The 17,430-nt window shown below is 45.0% G+C and overlaps 2 protein-coding genes across 3 annotated transcripts in view; one reads left to right on the top strand and one right to left on the bottom strand.

Annotated features, from left to right (window-relative positions):
• Positions 1-17,430, top strand: part of slc39a6 (solute carrier family 39 member 6) — a 164,886-nt gene that overhangs the window by 27,554 nt on the left and 119,902 nt on the right. The gene's annotated exons all lie outside the window — the stretch shown is intronic.
• Positions 6,810-17,430, bottom strand: part of tmeff1a (transmembrane protein with EGF-like and two follistatin-like domains 1a) — a 78,404-nt gene continuing 67,783 nt past the window's right edge. Inside the window, exons 5-10 of one of the 2 annotated variants that reach the window (XM_021612636.3) lie at positions 14,545-14,641; positions 14,057-14,205; positions 10,247-10,300; positions 9,375-9,492; positions 8,964-9,125; positions 6,810-8,439 (exon numbers count right to left, since the gene is read on the bottom strand). In XM_021612636.3, the coding sequence (XP_021468311.1) occupies positions 8,355-8,439; positions 8,964-9,125; positions 9,375-9,492; positions 10,247-10,300; positions 14,057-14,205; positions 14,545-14,641 (665 nt within the window). In that variant the 3' untranslated portion in view covers positions 6,810-8,354. The remainder of the gene's footprint in view (positions 8,440-8,963; positions 9,126-9,374; positions 9,493-10,246; positions 10,301-14,056; positions 14,206-14,544; positions 14,642-17,430) is intronic. The other variant, XM_021612637.3, reaches the window with a different exon arrangement.

Genomic DNA, 17,430 nt, shown 5'->3' on the forward strand with positions numbered 1-17,430 from the left:
CCATCCCCCCCAGAACAGTGTTTTGTGATCTCTCTCCCTCCCTCCCTCCCTCCTTCCCTCCATCCCCCCCAGAACAGTGTTTTGTGACCTCTCTCTCCCTACTTCCCTCCCTCCCCCAGAACAGTGTTTTGTTTTGTGATCTCTCTCTCCCTACCTCCCTCCCCCCCTCCCCCAGAACAGTGTTTTGTTTTGTGATCTCTCTCTCCTTACCTCCCTCCATCCCTCCATCCGTCCCCCCAGAACAGTGTTTTATTTTGTGATCTCTCTCTCCCTCCCTCCCTCCCTCCCTCCAGAACAGTGTTTTGTGACCTCTCTCTCCCTACCTCCCTCCACCCAGAACATTGTTTTGTTTGGTGATCTCTCCTTACCTCCCGCCATCCCTCCCTCCGTCCACCCAGAACAGTGTTTTATTTTGTGATCTCTCTCTCCCTCCCTCCCTCCCTCCATTCCTCAGAACAGGGTTTTGTCCTCCCTCCCTCCCTCCCTCCCTCCCCCCAGAACAGTGTATTGTGATCTCTCTCTCTCTCCCTACCTCCCTCCCTCCCTCCATCCCTCCAGAACAGTGTTTTGTGATCTCTCTCTCCCTCCCTCCCTCCATCCCCCTAGAACAGTTTTTTATGATCTCTCTCTCCATACCTCCCTCCCTCCCTCCATCCCCCCAGAACAGTGTTTTGTGATCTCTCTCTCCCTACCTCCCTCCATCCCTCCATCCACCAAGAACAGTGTTTTGTGATCTCTCTCTCTCCCTACCTCCATCCAGAACAGTGTTTTGTGATCTCTCTCCCTACCTCCCTCCCTCCCTCCATCCCACCAGAACAGTGTTTTGTTTTGTGATCTCTCTGTCCCTACCTCCCTCCCTCCCTCCATCCCCCCAAAACAGTGTTTTGTTTTGTGATCTCTCTCTATCTACCTCCCTCCCTCCATCCCCCCAGAACAGGGTTTTGTGATCCCTCCCTCCCTCACTCCCTCCATCCCTCCCTCCCTCCCCAAAGAACAGAGTTTTGATCTCTCTACCCCTCCCTCCCCCGAGAAAAGTGTTTTGTTTTGTGACCTCCCTCCCTCCCTCCCTCCCCCCAGAACAGTGTTTTGTTTTGTGATCCCTCCCTCCCTCCCTCCCTCCCTCCCTCCAGAACAGTGTATTGTGATCTCTCTCTCCCTACCTCCCTCCATCCCTCCATCCCCCAAGAACAGTGTTTTGTGATCTCTCTCTCTCCCTACCTCCCTCCCTCCCTCCCTCCCTCCATCCATCCCCGCAGAACAGTGTTTTGTGATCTCTCTCTCCCTACCTCCCTCCCTCCATCCCCCCAAAACAGTGTTTTGTTTTGTAATCCCTCCCTCCCTCCCTCCAGAACAGTGTATTGTGATCTCTCTCTCCCTACCTCCCTCCATCCCTCCATCCCCCAAGAACAGTGTTTTGTGATCTCTCTCTCTCCCTACCTCCCTCCCTCCCTCCCTCCATCCATCCCCGCAGAACAGTGTTTTGTGATCTCTCTCCCTACCTCCCTCCCTCCCTCCATCCCCCCAGAACAGTGTTTTGTTTTGTGATCTCTCCCTCCCTCCCTCCCTCCTTCCCTCCATCTCCCCAGAACTGTGTTTTGTGACCGCTCTCTCCCTACTTCCCTCCCTCCCCCAGAACAGTGTTTTGTTTTGTGATCTCTCTCTCCTTACCTCCCTCCATCCCTCCCTCCGTCCCCCCAGAACAGTGTTTTATTTTGTGATCTCTCCCTCCCTCCCTCCCTCCCTCCATTCCTCAGAACAGGGTTTTGTGATCCCTCCCTCCCTCCCTCCCCCCAGAACAGTGTATTGTGATCTCTCTCTCTCTCTCCCTACCTCCCTCCATCCCCCCAGAACAGTGTTTTGTGATCTCTCTCTCTCTCCCTACCTCCCTCCCTCCCTTCATCCCCCTAGAACAGTTTTTTTGTGATCTCTCTCTCCATACCTCCCTCCCTCCCTCCATCCCCCCAGAACAGTGTTTTGTGATCTCTCTCCCTCCATCCCTCCATCCCCCAAGAACAGTGTTTTGTGATCTCTCTCTCTCTCCCTAACTCCATCCCTCCCTCCCTCCCTCCATCCCTCCATCCCCCAGAACAGTGTTTTGTGATCCCTCCCTCCCTCCCCCCAGGACAGTGTTTTGTAATCCCTCCCTCCCTCCCCAGAAGAGTGTTTTGTTTTGTGATCTCTCTCTCCCTACCTCCCTCCCTCCATCCCCCAGAACAGTGTTTTGTTTTGTGATCCCTCCCTCCCTCCCTCCCTCCCCCCAGAACAGTGTTTTGTGATCTCTCTCTCCATCCCTCCCTCCCTCCCCTCCCCCCAGAACAGTGTTTTGTGATCTCTCTCTCCATCCCTCCCTCCCTCCATCCCCCCAGAACAGTGTTTTGTGATCTCTCTCTCCCTCCCTCCCTCCCTCCCTCCCTCCCTCCCTCCCTCCCTCCCTCCCTCCCTCCCAGTAAAACTTGTTTTTCTCAGTTAAATGTTTGGTGGATGCATGGTGTTGCTTTGTCCTCAGTCCTCCTTTGAATGCTGTGTGTAACATGATGGCATGTTAACCTGAGTTTAGCAGGTTAATCATATTAATGTCAGATTACATTCTATTATTTGGCACTGGCTATGTACTGTTAGTGTAGCAGGTTCTTCCTTTCATGTGTCCCTCCTGTACTCCCTGTTCACCCATGACTGTGTGGCCAAGCACATTAACCATCTGAGCCACTGCCTGTACACCCCGCTATCATCCACTAGATGTTCAGGAGTCTTATGGCTTGGGGGTAGAAGCTGTTTAGAAGCCTCTTGGACCTAGACTTGGAACTCCGGTACTGCTTGCCATGTGGTAGGAGGGAGAACAGTCTATGACTAGGGTGGCTGGAGTCTTTGACAATTTTATAGAGGTCCTGGATGGCAGGAAGTTTGGCCCCAGTGATGTACTGGGCCGTTCGCACTACCCTCTGTAGTGCCTTGCGGTCGGAGGCCTAGAAGTTGCCATAACAGACAGTGATGCAACCAGTCAAGATGCTCTCGATGGTACAGCTGTAGAACCTTTTTGAGGATCTGAGGACCCATGCCAAATCTTTTCAGTCTCCTGAGGGGGAATAGGTTTTGTCCGCTTCACGACTGTCATAGTGTGCCTGGACCATGTTAGTTTGTTGGTGATGTGGACACCAAGGAACTTGAAGCTCTCAACCTGCTACACTGCAGCACCGTCGATGAGAATGGGGGAGTGCTTGGTCCTCTTTTTCCTGTAGTCCACAATCATCTCCTTTGGCTTGATCATGTTGAGGGAGAGGTTGTTGTCCTGGCACCACACGGCCAGGTCTCTGACCTGTAGGCTGTCTTGTTGTTGTCAGTGATCAGGCCTACCTGTCACGCCCTGACTTAGAGAGCTTTTTATGTCTCTATTTTGGTTTGGTCAGGGTGTGATTTGGGTGGGCATTCTATGTTCAGTTTTCTATGTTTTGTATTTCTTTGTTTTGGCCGGGTATGGTTCTCAATCAGGAACAGCTGTCTATCATTGTCTCTGATTGGGAACCATACTTAGGTAGCCTTTTCCCACCTGTATTTTGTGGGTAGTTGTTTTCTGTTTAGTGTTCTGCACCTGACAGGACTGTTTCGGTTTCGTTTCTCACTTTGTTCTAGTGTTCAGTGTTAATAAAAATCATGAACACTTACCACGCTGCGCTTTGGTCCAATCCTTCATGCAACGATGACGTTACACTACCAATGTTGTGTCATCTGCAAATTTAATTATGGTTTTGGAGTCGTGCCTGGCTGTGCAGTCATGAGTGAACAGGGAGTACAGGAGGAGGTTGAGCACATACCCCTGAGGGGCCCCTGTGTTGAGGATCAGCGTGGCGGATGTGTTACCTACAGTTGAAGTCAGAAGTTTACATTCTGTCACGGCCGTCAAAAGAAGTGGACCAAAGTGCAGCGTGGTGAAGGTACATATTCCTTTTATTTTAGAAAATGACACCAACAAACGAAGAAAACAACCGTGAAGCTTACAGGGCTAAGTGCCACTAACAAAGATAACGTCCCACAAATGACAAAAGGGGAAAAGGCTGAACCATACCCGGCCAAAACATAGAAATACAAAATCATAGAAAACAGAACATAGAATGCCCACCCAAATCACACCCTGACCAAACCAAATAGAGACATTAAAAAGGCTCACTAAGGTCAGGGCGTGACACACACCTTAGCCAAATACATTTAAACTTAGTTTTTCACAATTCCGGACATTTAATCCTAGTAAAACATTCCCTGTCTTAGGTATGTTAGGATCACCACTTTATTTTAAGAATGTGAACTGTCAGAATAATAGTAGAGAGAATTACTTATTTCAGATTTGATTTCTTTCATTACATTCCCAGTGGCTCAGAAGTGTACATACACTCAATTAGTATTTGGTAGCATTGCCTTTAAATTGTTTAACTTGGATCAAACGTTTTTCGGGTAGCCTTCCACAAGCTTCCCACAATAAGTTGGGTGAATTTTGGCCCATTCCTCCTGACAGAGCTGGTGTAGCTGAGTCAGGTTTGTAGTCCTCCCTGCTCGAAAACGCTTTTTCAGTTCGGCCCAAAATTTTTCTATAGGTTTGAGGTCAGGGCTTTGTGATGGCCACTCCAATACCTTTGTTGTCCTTAAGCCATTTTGTCACAACTTTGGAAGTATGCTTGGAAGACCCATTTGCGACCAAGCTTTAACTTCCTGACTGATGTCTTGAGATGTTGCGTCAATATATCCACATAATTTTCCTTCCTCATGAAGCCATCTATTTGTGAATTGCACCAATCCTTCTTGCAGCAAAGCACCCCACAACATGATGCTGCCACCCCCGTGCTTCACGGTTGGGATGGGTGTTCTTCGGCTTGCAAGCCTCCCCCTTTTTCCTCCATACCTCCCCCTTTTTCCTCCAGATGGTGATTATGGCCAAACAGTTTTATTTTTGTTTCATCAGACTAGAGGATATTTCTCCAAAAAGTATGATCTTTGTCCCTATGTGTAGTTGCAAACTGTAGTCTGGCTTTTTTATGGCGTTTTTTTTATGGTAGCTTCTTTCATGCTGAGTGGCCTATCAGGTTATGTCGATGTAGGACTCGTTTTACTGTGGATATAGATACTTTGCACCTGTTTCCTCCAGCATCTTCACAAGGTCCTTTGCTGTTGTTCTGGGATTGATTTGCACATTTCGCATCAAAGTACGTTCATCTCTAGGAGACAGAACGCGTTTCCTTCCTGAGCAGTAGGACGGCTGCGTGGTACTATGGTGTTTATACTTGCGTACTATTGTTTGTACAGATGAACGTGGTGCCTTCTGGCATTTGGAAATTGCTCCCAAGGATGAACCAGACTTGTGGAGGTCTACAATTACTTTTCTGAGGTCTTGGCTGATTTCTTTTGATTTTCCCATGATGTCAAGCAAAGAGGCACTGAGTTTGAAGGTAGGCCTTGAAATACATCCACAGGTACACCTCCAATTGACATAATTTTCTGGAATTTCCAAGCTGTTTAAAGGCACAGTCAACTTAGTGTATGTAAGCCTCTGACCCACTGGAATTGTGATAGTGAATTATAAGTGAAAAAATTACTTGTCATGCACAAAGTAGATGTCCTATCCGACTATAGTTTGTTAACAAGAAATTTGTGGAGTGGTTGAAAAACGAGTTTTAATGACTCCAACCTAAGTGTATGTAAACTTCCGACTTCAACTGTACCCTTACCACCTCGGGGCGGCCTGTCAGGAAGTTCAGTATCCAGTTGCAGAGGGAGGCGTTTAGTCCCAGGGTCCTTAGCTTATTGATGAGCTTTGAGGGCACTATGGTGATGAACACTGAGCTGTAGTCAATGAATAGCATTCTCACATAGGTGTTCCCTTTGTCCAGGTGGGAAAGGGCAGTGTGGAGTGCAATAGAGACTGCATCATCTGTGGATCTGTTGGGGCGGTATGGAAATTGTAGTGGGTCTAGGGTTTCTGGGATAATTGTGTTGATTAGAATTTGTTAAATCGTCCATCACTCCGGTGAATGTGACCAATCTAAGATTTCTAGACACGCATCTGCCTCTGCAGTGATGATGTTCTGCTCGCCCAACGTCACACTTGTAAGCTCTCAAGTTTGGCCTGTCTGCTCGCGGGACCCATCCTCTGCGCTCTCAACTCAGTGTTTGCTTACTCAATTATGTTTCATCTTGCTGACCAGACCGCTCGCGAGCATTCGTCCGTGTGCCCCGCATGTTGATTTTTGTCCCCCCATACCAGACGTGATCAGGACACCCAATTTGAAATATCAAAACAAACTCTGAACCAACTATATTAATTTGGGGACAGGTCAAAAAGCAATAAACATTTATGGAAATTTAGCTAGCTAGCGTGCTGCTGCTAGCTAATTTGTCCTATTTAACTAGCTATCTAGCTAATTTGTCCTGGGATATAAACATTGTGTTATTTTACCTGAAAGGCAAAAGGTCCTCTACTCAGACAATTAATCCACAGAAAAGTGTAAATGTAGTTCATTTTTAGTAATCTCTCCTCCTTCAGGCTTCTTCTTTGGACTTTATATGGCGGTTGGCAACCAACTTTAAGGCGCATTATTACCACCAACTGGACTGGAGTACGGACCTCAGTTCATCTGTCAATCACCCACTGGGTAAATTCTCCTAAAAACCAATGAGGTGGGAAAGGCGGGACTTGCAGCGCATCAAGCGTCAAACAGAACACGAGTGGTGTGGTTACCCTTCCCTCTCTGTTGAGGGATGACAGTGTACTAAAACAGGACATTCATTCCTATTATTCCTATTGATGCATTCCAAACCATGACACATTAAAAAACATTTCCATTTTATTTTTTGGGGACAAAAATTGCCTATGAAGTCCTACATGCAGAAGATCAACGACATGTCAAACACATTCTAGTCACATTTATAGTCACGGCTGAGATGGTAAAGAACAAGTAGAAACACTTTGCTCAAAGACCTACGACCAGATGTAGGCAGACTAAAGACATTTACATAAAGGCCCCAGTGATGAAATAAATAACTACTTAAACTGGCGGTTAAGCATTACACTTTGGACCTCGGAAGTGTTCTTTTTCATCCTATTCATTCGTCCATTCAACATTTTCTCTGTATTTGGAATGTCTTGCTGAGGAGCAAATGTAAGTAACGTTTTGTGGAGAAACAACAACAGCATTACATCCTCACATTCAAAGAAAACCCTTGATTACATCCATTTCGGCAACCAATACGTTTTTAAGTTTTTATTATCTCAATGTGTAGTCCTTCATTTTGTATCATTAAATTAAATACCACTGCTCCCCCAAAGTCAACAGCTCTTTCATTACAATCCTGTGATTGTAAGACAGTTAAAAGACCCCCCCCCCAAAAATGCTGCCCCAACGCATTACAATCCACTTTCATGTCTCCGCCATCAAAGTCAAACTCCAGTCATAGATACTTTGATGTAACCCAGTATGATTGGTTTGAGAAGACTGACAGGAGACTTATTTTAAACATTACACATTCCTTTTTTCCCCCACTGACAAATCAATCAATCTACCATCCATTCTATTTTACATGGAGGCCTATCATAATGTGCTGGCATAATCGGACTGGTAGAGCTGCTGAGATGAAAGCTTTGAGGACTTGTCATCTTTTCTTTAAGTTAAAACTACACCACAGAACACAGTTTCACAAGTCATGCAATATACCGTACAGTAACTAGAATTAGAAAAAGAATCCTCATAATAATAATGTAAACGTAAAAAATGTCACCATGAATAAAATGACAAAATAAATGATTAGCTAGTTAAAACACAGTGTATTCTTTAAAATTGTAATTACATATCAAAGAATAAGTGTAAACATATTATCCACCTTGCTGGCTGACCCCTCACCCAATAAATAAAAACGTCATTTTGGTGATCAGCTGCACATCATTTGTAAAAAGACAGAGCGAGAGAGAGTCTTGGAGATAATTGTTTCCAATACGTAGCACATTCCATATAGGCAGACGCTGTATATGTTTCCTTGGGATTCATTTTCCAGTTCGCCGAAGGTACCGTATTTTCGAAAAAAGCAAAAAGTAAACAAACAGGAATAAAAAAAGAACTAAACAAAAATGCCGATATAAGGGTAAGCGACGAGCGGCATGGTCGACGGTTCCTCCTACCAGTATGTGGCTGGAAAATGTAAAAAATAGCGCTGCAATATACGCTACATATCCACCAGAGAAACAGAAAAGTAAGGTCCCTGAAATAAATATCCTCATTCTTCTATATTTTTGGAAGAATAAAATAATAAAATGACACATCTTTACATAAAAAAAATTGTGTTCCACGTTGTAAGAAAAAAATATTAAAAAACACGAGCTATACCATCCTGGAGTTAGTGTCTGATGAGAAGTGTCCGAGGTTTTGCTTTTGTCGACGGCCACGGTTGTTTTTCGGGCATTTCCTGTAAGTACAAAAAAGGAAATTAGTTTTGAGCCTCAGATTCTAAGTCGGTGCTTAAAACTAAGCTATGAGAGATTTATGTGGTTTTGTTAAATGATGGATGGTTTGTTTAACTGTCGGCTAGGGAAGATTAACTTTCCCCACACACATTAATATTGTATTCTCTTCTAAGCACTGAATAACTTAATAAAACTCGACAGCAAGTTAATTGATTGCCTTTGATCCAGATGTTATTTCTCAGCATCCATACACCTACTCTACGTAATTACTATCATGCGATGAGTAACCTTGCCTAAGATTTGAACAGCTAGGCTTTAGCTCAGCGGACTAACAGTCCTGTGCCACGCCGGAGACCTAGGTTTAAACCCTCGTCAGTCACACATACGGTTGGCTTCCTTGGCTGTAAAGGCGTACACACCTCACGCCTAGGGTTATTTTCAATCCTCTCAGTCGCTGAACTTGACGACAATGTGGAAGACCGAAACGTCACACCCTCCGTGAGAGTTGCGACACCTAGCCGCTTACCTCATGATGCACATCACCACGGCAACGATGACGGCGATCTGTACGGCGCCAATGATGGCGGCGATGAGGACGTAGTGGAGCTTCTGGCCGCTGGGCACCACATACAGGACGTTGAAGTCCTGGGGCTCCTCGCACTGTGCCCCCTTGTAGCCCGAGTCACACCTGTTGGCGCCATCGCAAGGAGACGATGAAAAAAAAAATGACAGCTGTACAATGTCACAATGCTCCATTTCTATTATGAACAAAATGTTCCGACCCTTCCATTTATGACAGACACATGACATACAGATTATCAGACCGCTTCATGCTCTATCCAAACAGTGGGGCGTCTCGCCTGTCAGCGATCTGCCTGCAGCACGTGAACGGGAAAGAAGAAAGGAAAGGAGGAGCCACGACAGATATGAGACAGACCTGCAGGTGGCCATGTTGTACTTGATCTCGCATTTCCCGTGTACACAGAAGCCAGCGTAGCTCTCCGCACAGGGGATGTGCATCCCGGCGTAGAAGCCATCCCCTGGGTCTGCGGTGTCTGAAATGGAATTTTAGAAGAAAAGACATAACCCAAGCAACTTTGCAAACTATTCCTAGCAATCGCCAGATCCCTAATTATTTCAAAGACTTCTTTTGAGCGCAACTGTTTATTTATTTTGGCCTAGGACACGTGAACTACTGTGTCTACAGCAATATAGCTGTCAGCTGCGAATGTGTACATCAAAATCAAGTAAACTACTAAATCTTAAAATGAAAACAAACATTCCCAAAAAATAAGGAGAGAATGACATTTGCGGTAATGATATGTGACGACATCACATGCACGTTTTGATTTGATTCCCTCTCTCGTTAGGAATAGCTGTATGTCATGTGTATGTTAGGCATTGTTATGGTAACCTTTTTGTCGGTAGCATTTGATTGCACAGTATTATGAATTGCATCGGCACTGAAGCCATCGATTCAAAATGCTCAGAGATGTATGGGAATGACGAGAGATTGAGTTGATTATAATAGCAATGCACAAAATGAAAAGATGCAAAATACAGTCCTGGGTGCTTTTTGAATTCTGTTGTATCTGTTCTTCTTTTGATCTGCTTCTACGCTACAGTAAGTAGGTGAAGTGGTGTATTGGTACGCTGTATTACAATATGTTCGCCGAGCGTTTAACAAAAAAAAAAATATATATACTGTAGCTTTATGGTGGGATTATGACTTCAATGCCACTACATAAATCAACAATTGCAATACAATGACAGGTAGATTAAATAGAGTCAATTGAAAAAAATGCTTGCCTAAAAGATTGTACGAACTGCCGTCATCTTTCTTCCCCATTTTCTCTTTATCTGCTGGTGGAAATGAGAGAAGATAAGTTGAAGCTTTCTCTCACACACACATATTCATATAATACACATGTGTATATAGTATGTGTGTGAAATAGGACAGACATAAGCACCCACCAAATGATAATGAATAATATGATTGCACACACACACACTCATTCAATTATGTTGTTCATCATGAATACAGTCATCAGAATACGACCAAGGTTTTAGATACACATTCCTCCTGAGGTCTTTTTAAGAGTTGGTAAATGTAGCCTATGCTACTGTTCGGTCTGTGCTGGTGCCTACCTCCTGATCTTATCAGGATTGGATATATAGCCATCACCCATCTGGTATGCTGGATGGCCTCTGTCTGTTTAGTCCCCTTAGATCTACGAGGGGGGACTAATGGGTTTGGGATTGGGCCCTATGTCTGCCTGTGAGGACTTGGAGTTGCCCGTCAGTCAGTCTGCCTGTGTCTGCCCGTCAGTCAGCCTGCCTGTGTCTGCCCGTCAGTCAGCCTGCCTGTGTCTGCCCGTCAGTCAGCCTGCCTGTGTCTGCCCGTCAGTCAGCCTGCCTGTGTCTGCCCGTCAGTCAGCCTGCCTGTGTCTGCCCGTCAGTCAGCCTGCCTGTGTCTGCCCGTCAGTCAGCCTGCCTGTGTTTGCCCGTCAGTCAGCCTGCCTGTCTCTGCCTGCCTGTTTATCTTGTCTGCATGTCTGTCAGTCTGTCTACACGAGAGACCGCTGGACGCAGGTCCTGTCCATCTGTCTGGCTACAGATCGGTCTCAAACAAACAAACAAACTGGCTGAGAATGTTTCTCTTCATGGATGTTTGGAGGATAATTATTTCCCAGGGTTTCGAAGGAAGTGGGGGATGTTTGCTCTCTGTCTGAAGGGGGATATCTATCTGTCAGAACGGAGGCGTAAAAGAGGTCTATCTATGTGTTTACGGGCCTTTCGATGTGAGGTGAGTCCGGTATGTAACAACAAGTGCAGGGAGTTGTGCCAGTGCCTGTTGCTGTGATTGTGGTGTGTCTGTGTGTCAATCTGTGTTTCTGTGTTTGTAGTCTTCCTATCATACAAAAGTCGACAGCTAACGCTGGCTTGACACAACGCCGCTCTTGTCTTGTTGCGATGGCTCGCGGACGAGAGCGGTTGGTGGGGTGCATGTTAAACTGGAAGATGAGAGGAAAAGAGGAATAGAGTGAGGCTGTGAATAAGTAAACACGGCAGCACATACTCATCCATTTTTTAGATTCTATCCTTCCTCTAGAAATATTGACAGTGCCTCTTTCTTTTGTGTTTGTTTTTGATGTTGCACTGTGTAACGGCTCACAATGCAGCCACAGTGGGAAGTCAGTGATAGTTGAAAATTCTAGAGGGATAATCCTGGTTGTTTTAACCTAAAAAAAAAGTGTGCCTGATTATGAGAGAATTTCTGTGAGATGTAGCATTACTGAGATAGCTACAGATTTACCTTGCTGTTGCTTTGATGTGTAAAAATCTAACATGCAACAGTGGTTAAATATGTAGTGCCACCTGCAAACAAATGCTTGGGCTTTATTTTGAAGCTGTCGAGTTTACCAACCCTCGAGTTAGAGCACAACCTAAAGGAATTTAAATATGATCAAATATGTATCGACTCTAATCAATGACACTGTGGTTGAACGAATTAATCTGCTAAAATAAAATCATGGGGAAAGTATTAATTGAAACTGCGATAACATTTGGCATATGGGCTTTCGAGCGTCACAAAATATCTTAATCCCGGTTTGTGTCAAGGAAACCGGTGCAATCCTGGCAAGTTGGTCTGTTGCTCTACATAATGAGGCAGGTGCTCCTCCTCCCAGATCCTGCAAGGCACACTGTCGCTTAGACTTCTCTCCCACAGAGGCAATCAGTAGCTTTGTCATATCCGCTCCTGACATTTGCAAACCAGATTCCAAATAATATTATGCTTTCATTCAAATAATTGACCTGGGATTGATTGAGCATATCTGGCACAACAGAACCCATGGAATGCAAACCCCAAATGCAAACCCCTCCCACCTGGCAATACAGACAGGCTCAATCAGATGCTCAACGTATCTGAAAGAAAACAAATACTGCTTGATCCCAAGTCTGGACATTTGACTGCCTTAAACAACCAACAAGAAATCCATAAAAGGTCCTGCATTTTTTCTATTAGGACCTGTGGGAACACTCGTTTTAGGCTATCGGCCAAGTTTTGTGTAAAAAATAAGTAGGGGGGGGGGGGTTATTGAGTAAATCAAGTCTAAGAAGATATACTCTGAGGATGGTTTTCTGAAATAGCTTGGGGTGTTGGCACTGTCAACCCCAGAGTCTGGAAACATCAGACAACAACACAGGACTACAAATGAGCCCCTCTCCACTACCGCCCCCCAAAAAAGTCATCCAGCATTGGCTAGATCAAAACTTCTCATACTGTGACCTGGGATAACAGAACTAATTTGAGCTTTTTCCCTCAAAAGATGCCTCTGAAACACACAAGGCGTAGCGAGCTTCAATCACGGCTGAGTAAATTGAATTCTGGGAAGGTTTCGACGTGACAGGGGTTTGGAATGGCAGCGGGGGAGTATAAATAAATGTTATTCCTTTTGAGGCGCTGGTCAGGGCTTGTGTGCTTGTTTACAGACTTCTGAGGCTTTGATACGCTTGCCTAGTGCTCATTGATTTCAGTGACTGATCGATCGGCTCAGTGCTGGCGACAGGTGTCTGCTTGGTGACGCTTATCTGGCTGCGAGCAGCTTCAGTCAGGCGAGCATGAAGGACTCTACGAGTGGAAACGGGGCCTAGCATTACCACAGCTTTGTGTCAAGTGTGACTTTGTATAACTTGTGCGATGAGGCTACAATGGGACGACAGCTTTTGGGGTAAGATAGCATATGGTTAGCTAGCATTTGTAGTAGCATAGGGTTAGCGTAAGAAAGTCTCCAGGTGAGATGAGTGAAGCTAACGTTATTGTTCCTGGAACTAGTGTAATTACACTTCCCCGAGAGACTCAAAACGGTTGACTAAAATGTGAACATACTGCTTAAAGTGAGGCATTGGCCTAGCCCTAATATGGCTAGCTTCCTATGGCATCTACCATGATTATGGAGGCTAGCTGTATACTGTAGGTTTGGCCCAAATAGACTGGGGCCAGTTCCCAGTTTGTTTCCAGTGTAAGTAAGAGACTGACACTAGAATAATGCTAACACAAACACGGGCATTGTGTTTGGGCATGGTTATTGTTTGTTATTTTTGTGTGGTGTCTGTGGACTGAGCAGTTGTCTCGGGGGCACATCCGTGGCTTGGTGGAATTTGCCAGCATGCTGGGGAGTTTTTTTCCTTGCCAGCGGGCTACAGTGCGTAAATTCCCACCGCAAATCCGCACGAAGACTAGGGTTGAGTTATTGTAGGTTTTGGGGAAGCTCCGTATCTCATCTCTCTTCTGTGGTGCTCAGGGTGATTGTCAATTCTCGGGTTGTGGTCTAGTGTGCTCAGCAGAGGGGAAGAGCGAGTTCAAAAGGGACAAATTTAGGAATTTCAGTAGATGACTACGTCAAAATGGGAAAATCCCCAAATCTGGTCTTGCTGGGCTTTGAAAAGCTGCGCCATAACCTTTGCGAATTACAAAAGTACACCGATTCAACCCAGTTGTGTACAGTAGGTTGTTTGTGTGACCAAATGAAAAAAAAACGTTAAAAAAAACCCAACCCATTTTACAAGCAGTAAACCAGTTTTACTAGTTGCAGAGAGCGTAGTGCTCAGTCTCACCTGGGCATCTCCCAAGATGCTTGACGTCGATCTGCTCCTGCTTCATGCACGAGGCTTCTCGGACCAGACAGGGGTTGTTGTAGGAGTTTCCGTCCGTGGCACACACAGGGTTCTCGTTGTGTCCACTGCAGTCAATGTTACATATGCACCTGACAGAGAGGAACATGTTTAACCCTTATTGTTTCACTCCAAACTCCTGGTCTACTTCCATCAGCGTCGACTACAGTATATTAGGAAGATCTCTTGGACGTGTACGTTCAGAGAGTGATTATGTAGGATTATACTCCATGATACTAATACTGTATATTGATGCAGTATGATATAGTATTGAAATGTAAAATGTATTTTAGATTCTAATGACAATGTGTTTAATATTGTTGGCACTACAATGAGGCCAGAGACAACTCATCAACGCTTAAGTTCAATATTCTATGACCTATTGTATGATATGAAAAAGATATTAGATAGTTACTATTTTAGACACTCACCAGACGTCCTCAGAGTCCTCGTCGCATTCCGCTCCATACTTGCACGTGCCGCACTTAGTGAACTTCTTCCCCGCGTCTGTGCCTGAGCCTTCGTATTCTGGGAGAGCAGGGTGGACAACATCCAAAACACTGTTACCAGCTATTTGGGTTTCATCCATAGTTTGTTTCACAGCATCCTGAACCATGGCTTTACTTATTCCTATTCTACTCTCTCTTGCTCAGGCAATGGCTCAGTATAGGAGAAAGCTCTAGCCCCTTGTCACTTTATGTAGAACCAAGATAACTAGGCGTGGTAGTAGCTTCACCTTGCCTTCTGATAGGCAAGTAGGATGTTTTGCCATATTCCTAATCAAATCTTTTCAGCGCCTAAGGGTTAAGGCCTAAGGGTTAAGGCCTAGGGCTTTTTCATGACTATCATTCACTAGGTTTCAAATCAATTGGCGACACACACCATATCATTATGTGACTCCAGGTTTACTTCCATGTGATGGTGAATATATCATATATTTGCACATAAAGGCGTTTCCACTGCCATCTCTCGCATAATACATTTTACAGACACAAAAAGATCCCACCATGTCGAACGAACAAATTATCTGCCGTCATTGTACCGAAACGTCCTGTTTCCATCACTCTCATTTACAGGAGGCGGATAAGGGGGGGGGGGGGGGGGGAAAGACACTAGTGACTCACACATTCTATTACACCAGGTTGAATGAGTAAAGGGATTTATATAATGACAGTGAAAAGAAACCATGGTATTTTGGAACTATAGCGATGCATTACTATTATCTGGCAGTGGAGTGGTGATTTTTTCAGTGGAGCAGAGCATTCACTACGGACAAGGCAATAACACCCAAACAACACCCAAATGCAGATATCAACGAGGTGAGGTATCATTATCATCTGTGTGCAAATGATTGGGGCTGTATTCATCGAGGGCCGTTTAGGGATTCATCCGGTGTAATTTCCTAATGTAAAACACGCCCACCACTGTCAAAGCAGATTACAATTAACCCATATTTGATCAAACGCAATAAACCAGGGCGGCCGTCGTGGGGGGAATATGGGTTATCGCCGCTGTACTGACAGATTGGCCCGCTGCTTATGCTTGTATTGCCTGTGGTGCTCAGTTGTGTTTAGTCGGGATGACACAGGATCAATAGATAAAGATCTGCTAAGGCTTTGTTGTCGCTGCTAGGCTGACCTGTGTCACCAGATGTTGTCAGCATTACCCAAGAAACTATATGTACCACATTAAAATCTCATGAGGCATTTATACGTTATATTCTCCAAGAATAAATGGCTTTAGATACAGTCACATCCCAGATTATTTCCCCTTAAATTGTAGCATGTTATTACAGATTCGATTGATATACATTACTTGTGTGATAAAACAGAGACGTGAATATTATTTGTATCTGTAAGGGTTTTCCTCCTCCTCTTCGTCTGAGGAGAAGCGAGAAGGATCGGAGGACCAATGCGCAGCGTGGTAAGTGTCCATGGTTCTTTAATAACAGAAACGCAACATGAACACACTACAAAACAATAAATGTGGCAAAACCCGAAAACAGTCCTATCTGGTGCAGAGAACACAAAGACAGGAAACAATCACCCACAAACCCCAACACAAAACAAGCTACCTAAATATGGTTCCCAATCAGAGACAATGACCAACACCTGCCTCTGATTGAGAACCATATCAGGCCAAACATAGAAATAGACAAATTAGACACACAACATAGAATGCCCATCCAGCTCACGTCCTGACCAACACTAAATCAAGGAAAACACACAAGAACTATGGTCAGAACGTGACAGTATCCTTTTATCAAATGGGTTTAACGGATGTAAGCCCACATCCAGCAGTCCGCCCAAACTAACAGCAGGATATTATACACCTGAAGTGAACACAACCCTACCACCCCACAACAACCCTTTCACATTGCTAGCAACCTACCACTCCATGGAAACGGCTATACAGTACCTCACTGTGCATCCCCACTCAATCAATGACGGTGTACGTGTTACCTTCTATCCATCTTTTTACATTATTACAACACGCCTACGCCTGGGCGCAAACACACAACAGCCATGAGCCATCCACAGAGGCACACACAAAGGCTGAGTGTACCAAAGAAACATTCTGTTCTCAGTTCTCCCTCGCTCTCTCTCTCTCCATCTCACACACACACACACACACACGCGCGCGAATGCTGGTCTGGGGAGGATGGCTCACAACAATGGCTGGAATGGAGTAAATGGAATGGTATCGAACACAAAGTTCCAGTCCATAATTCCGTTCCAGCCATTACCATGAGCCTGTCCTCCCATCCAACCACCTCTGATACACAACATATTCGGTACACACACCAGACAATCCTCAAACACACCAGACAATCCTCAAAACAAACCAGACACAGCAATCACACACACACACACAATCCCTACAGAGAACCACTGTGAACACCCAACAGTGTTCAAAGGGGACAGCAAAACACATCCAAAGCACACAGACAGATACACAAGCATCAGAGCTCAATTGCACTTTAATAATTTATATCATAAACAGCTCAGCCAATCGCCTGTAGGGGATTATGCACGTCTATCCAGTCCTGTGCAGATGGTAGAGATATTGGGTCCCCAGTCACTGCTTTCCAATTAAAACCACATTAAACAACAAACGCTGCGGTCGCCACATGCAGATGGTCACAAAATGTCTCGATGGGCTTGGCATTTGTGCAAGTGAGAGAATACACTGTTCAAATATTACTGACAGGCTACAGATATGCTGTTGGGATGCTAAAGACATGCAATTGAAATGTTACCGATAGTCTGTAGATGGACTATCCAAATAGTGTTACTGAAATATCAATGCCTCCATCA

Source organism: Oncorhynchus mykiss, chromosome 8 (genome assembly GCF_057628025.1).
Source record: "Oncorhynchus mykiss isolate SJ-2025 chromosome 8, ASM5762802v1, whole genome shotgun sequence".
Lineage (NCBI taxonomy): Eukaryota > Metazoa > Chordata > Actinopteri > Salmoniformes > Salmonidae > Oncorhynchus > Oncorhynchus mykiss.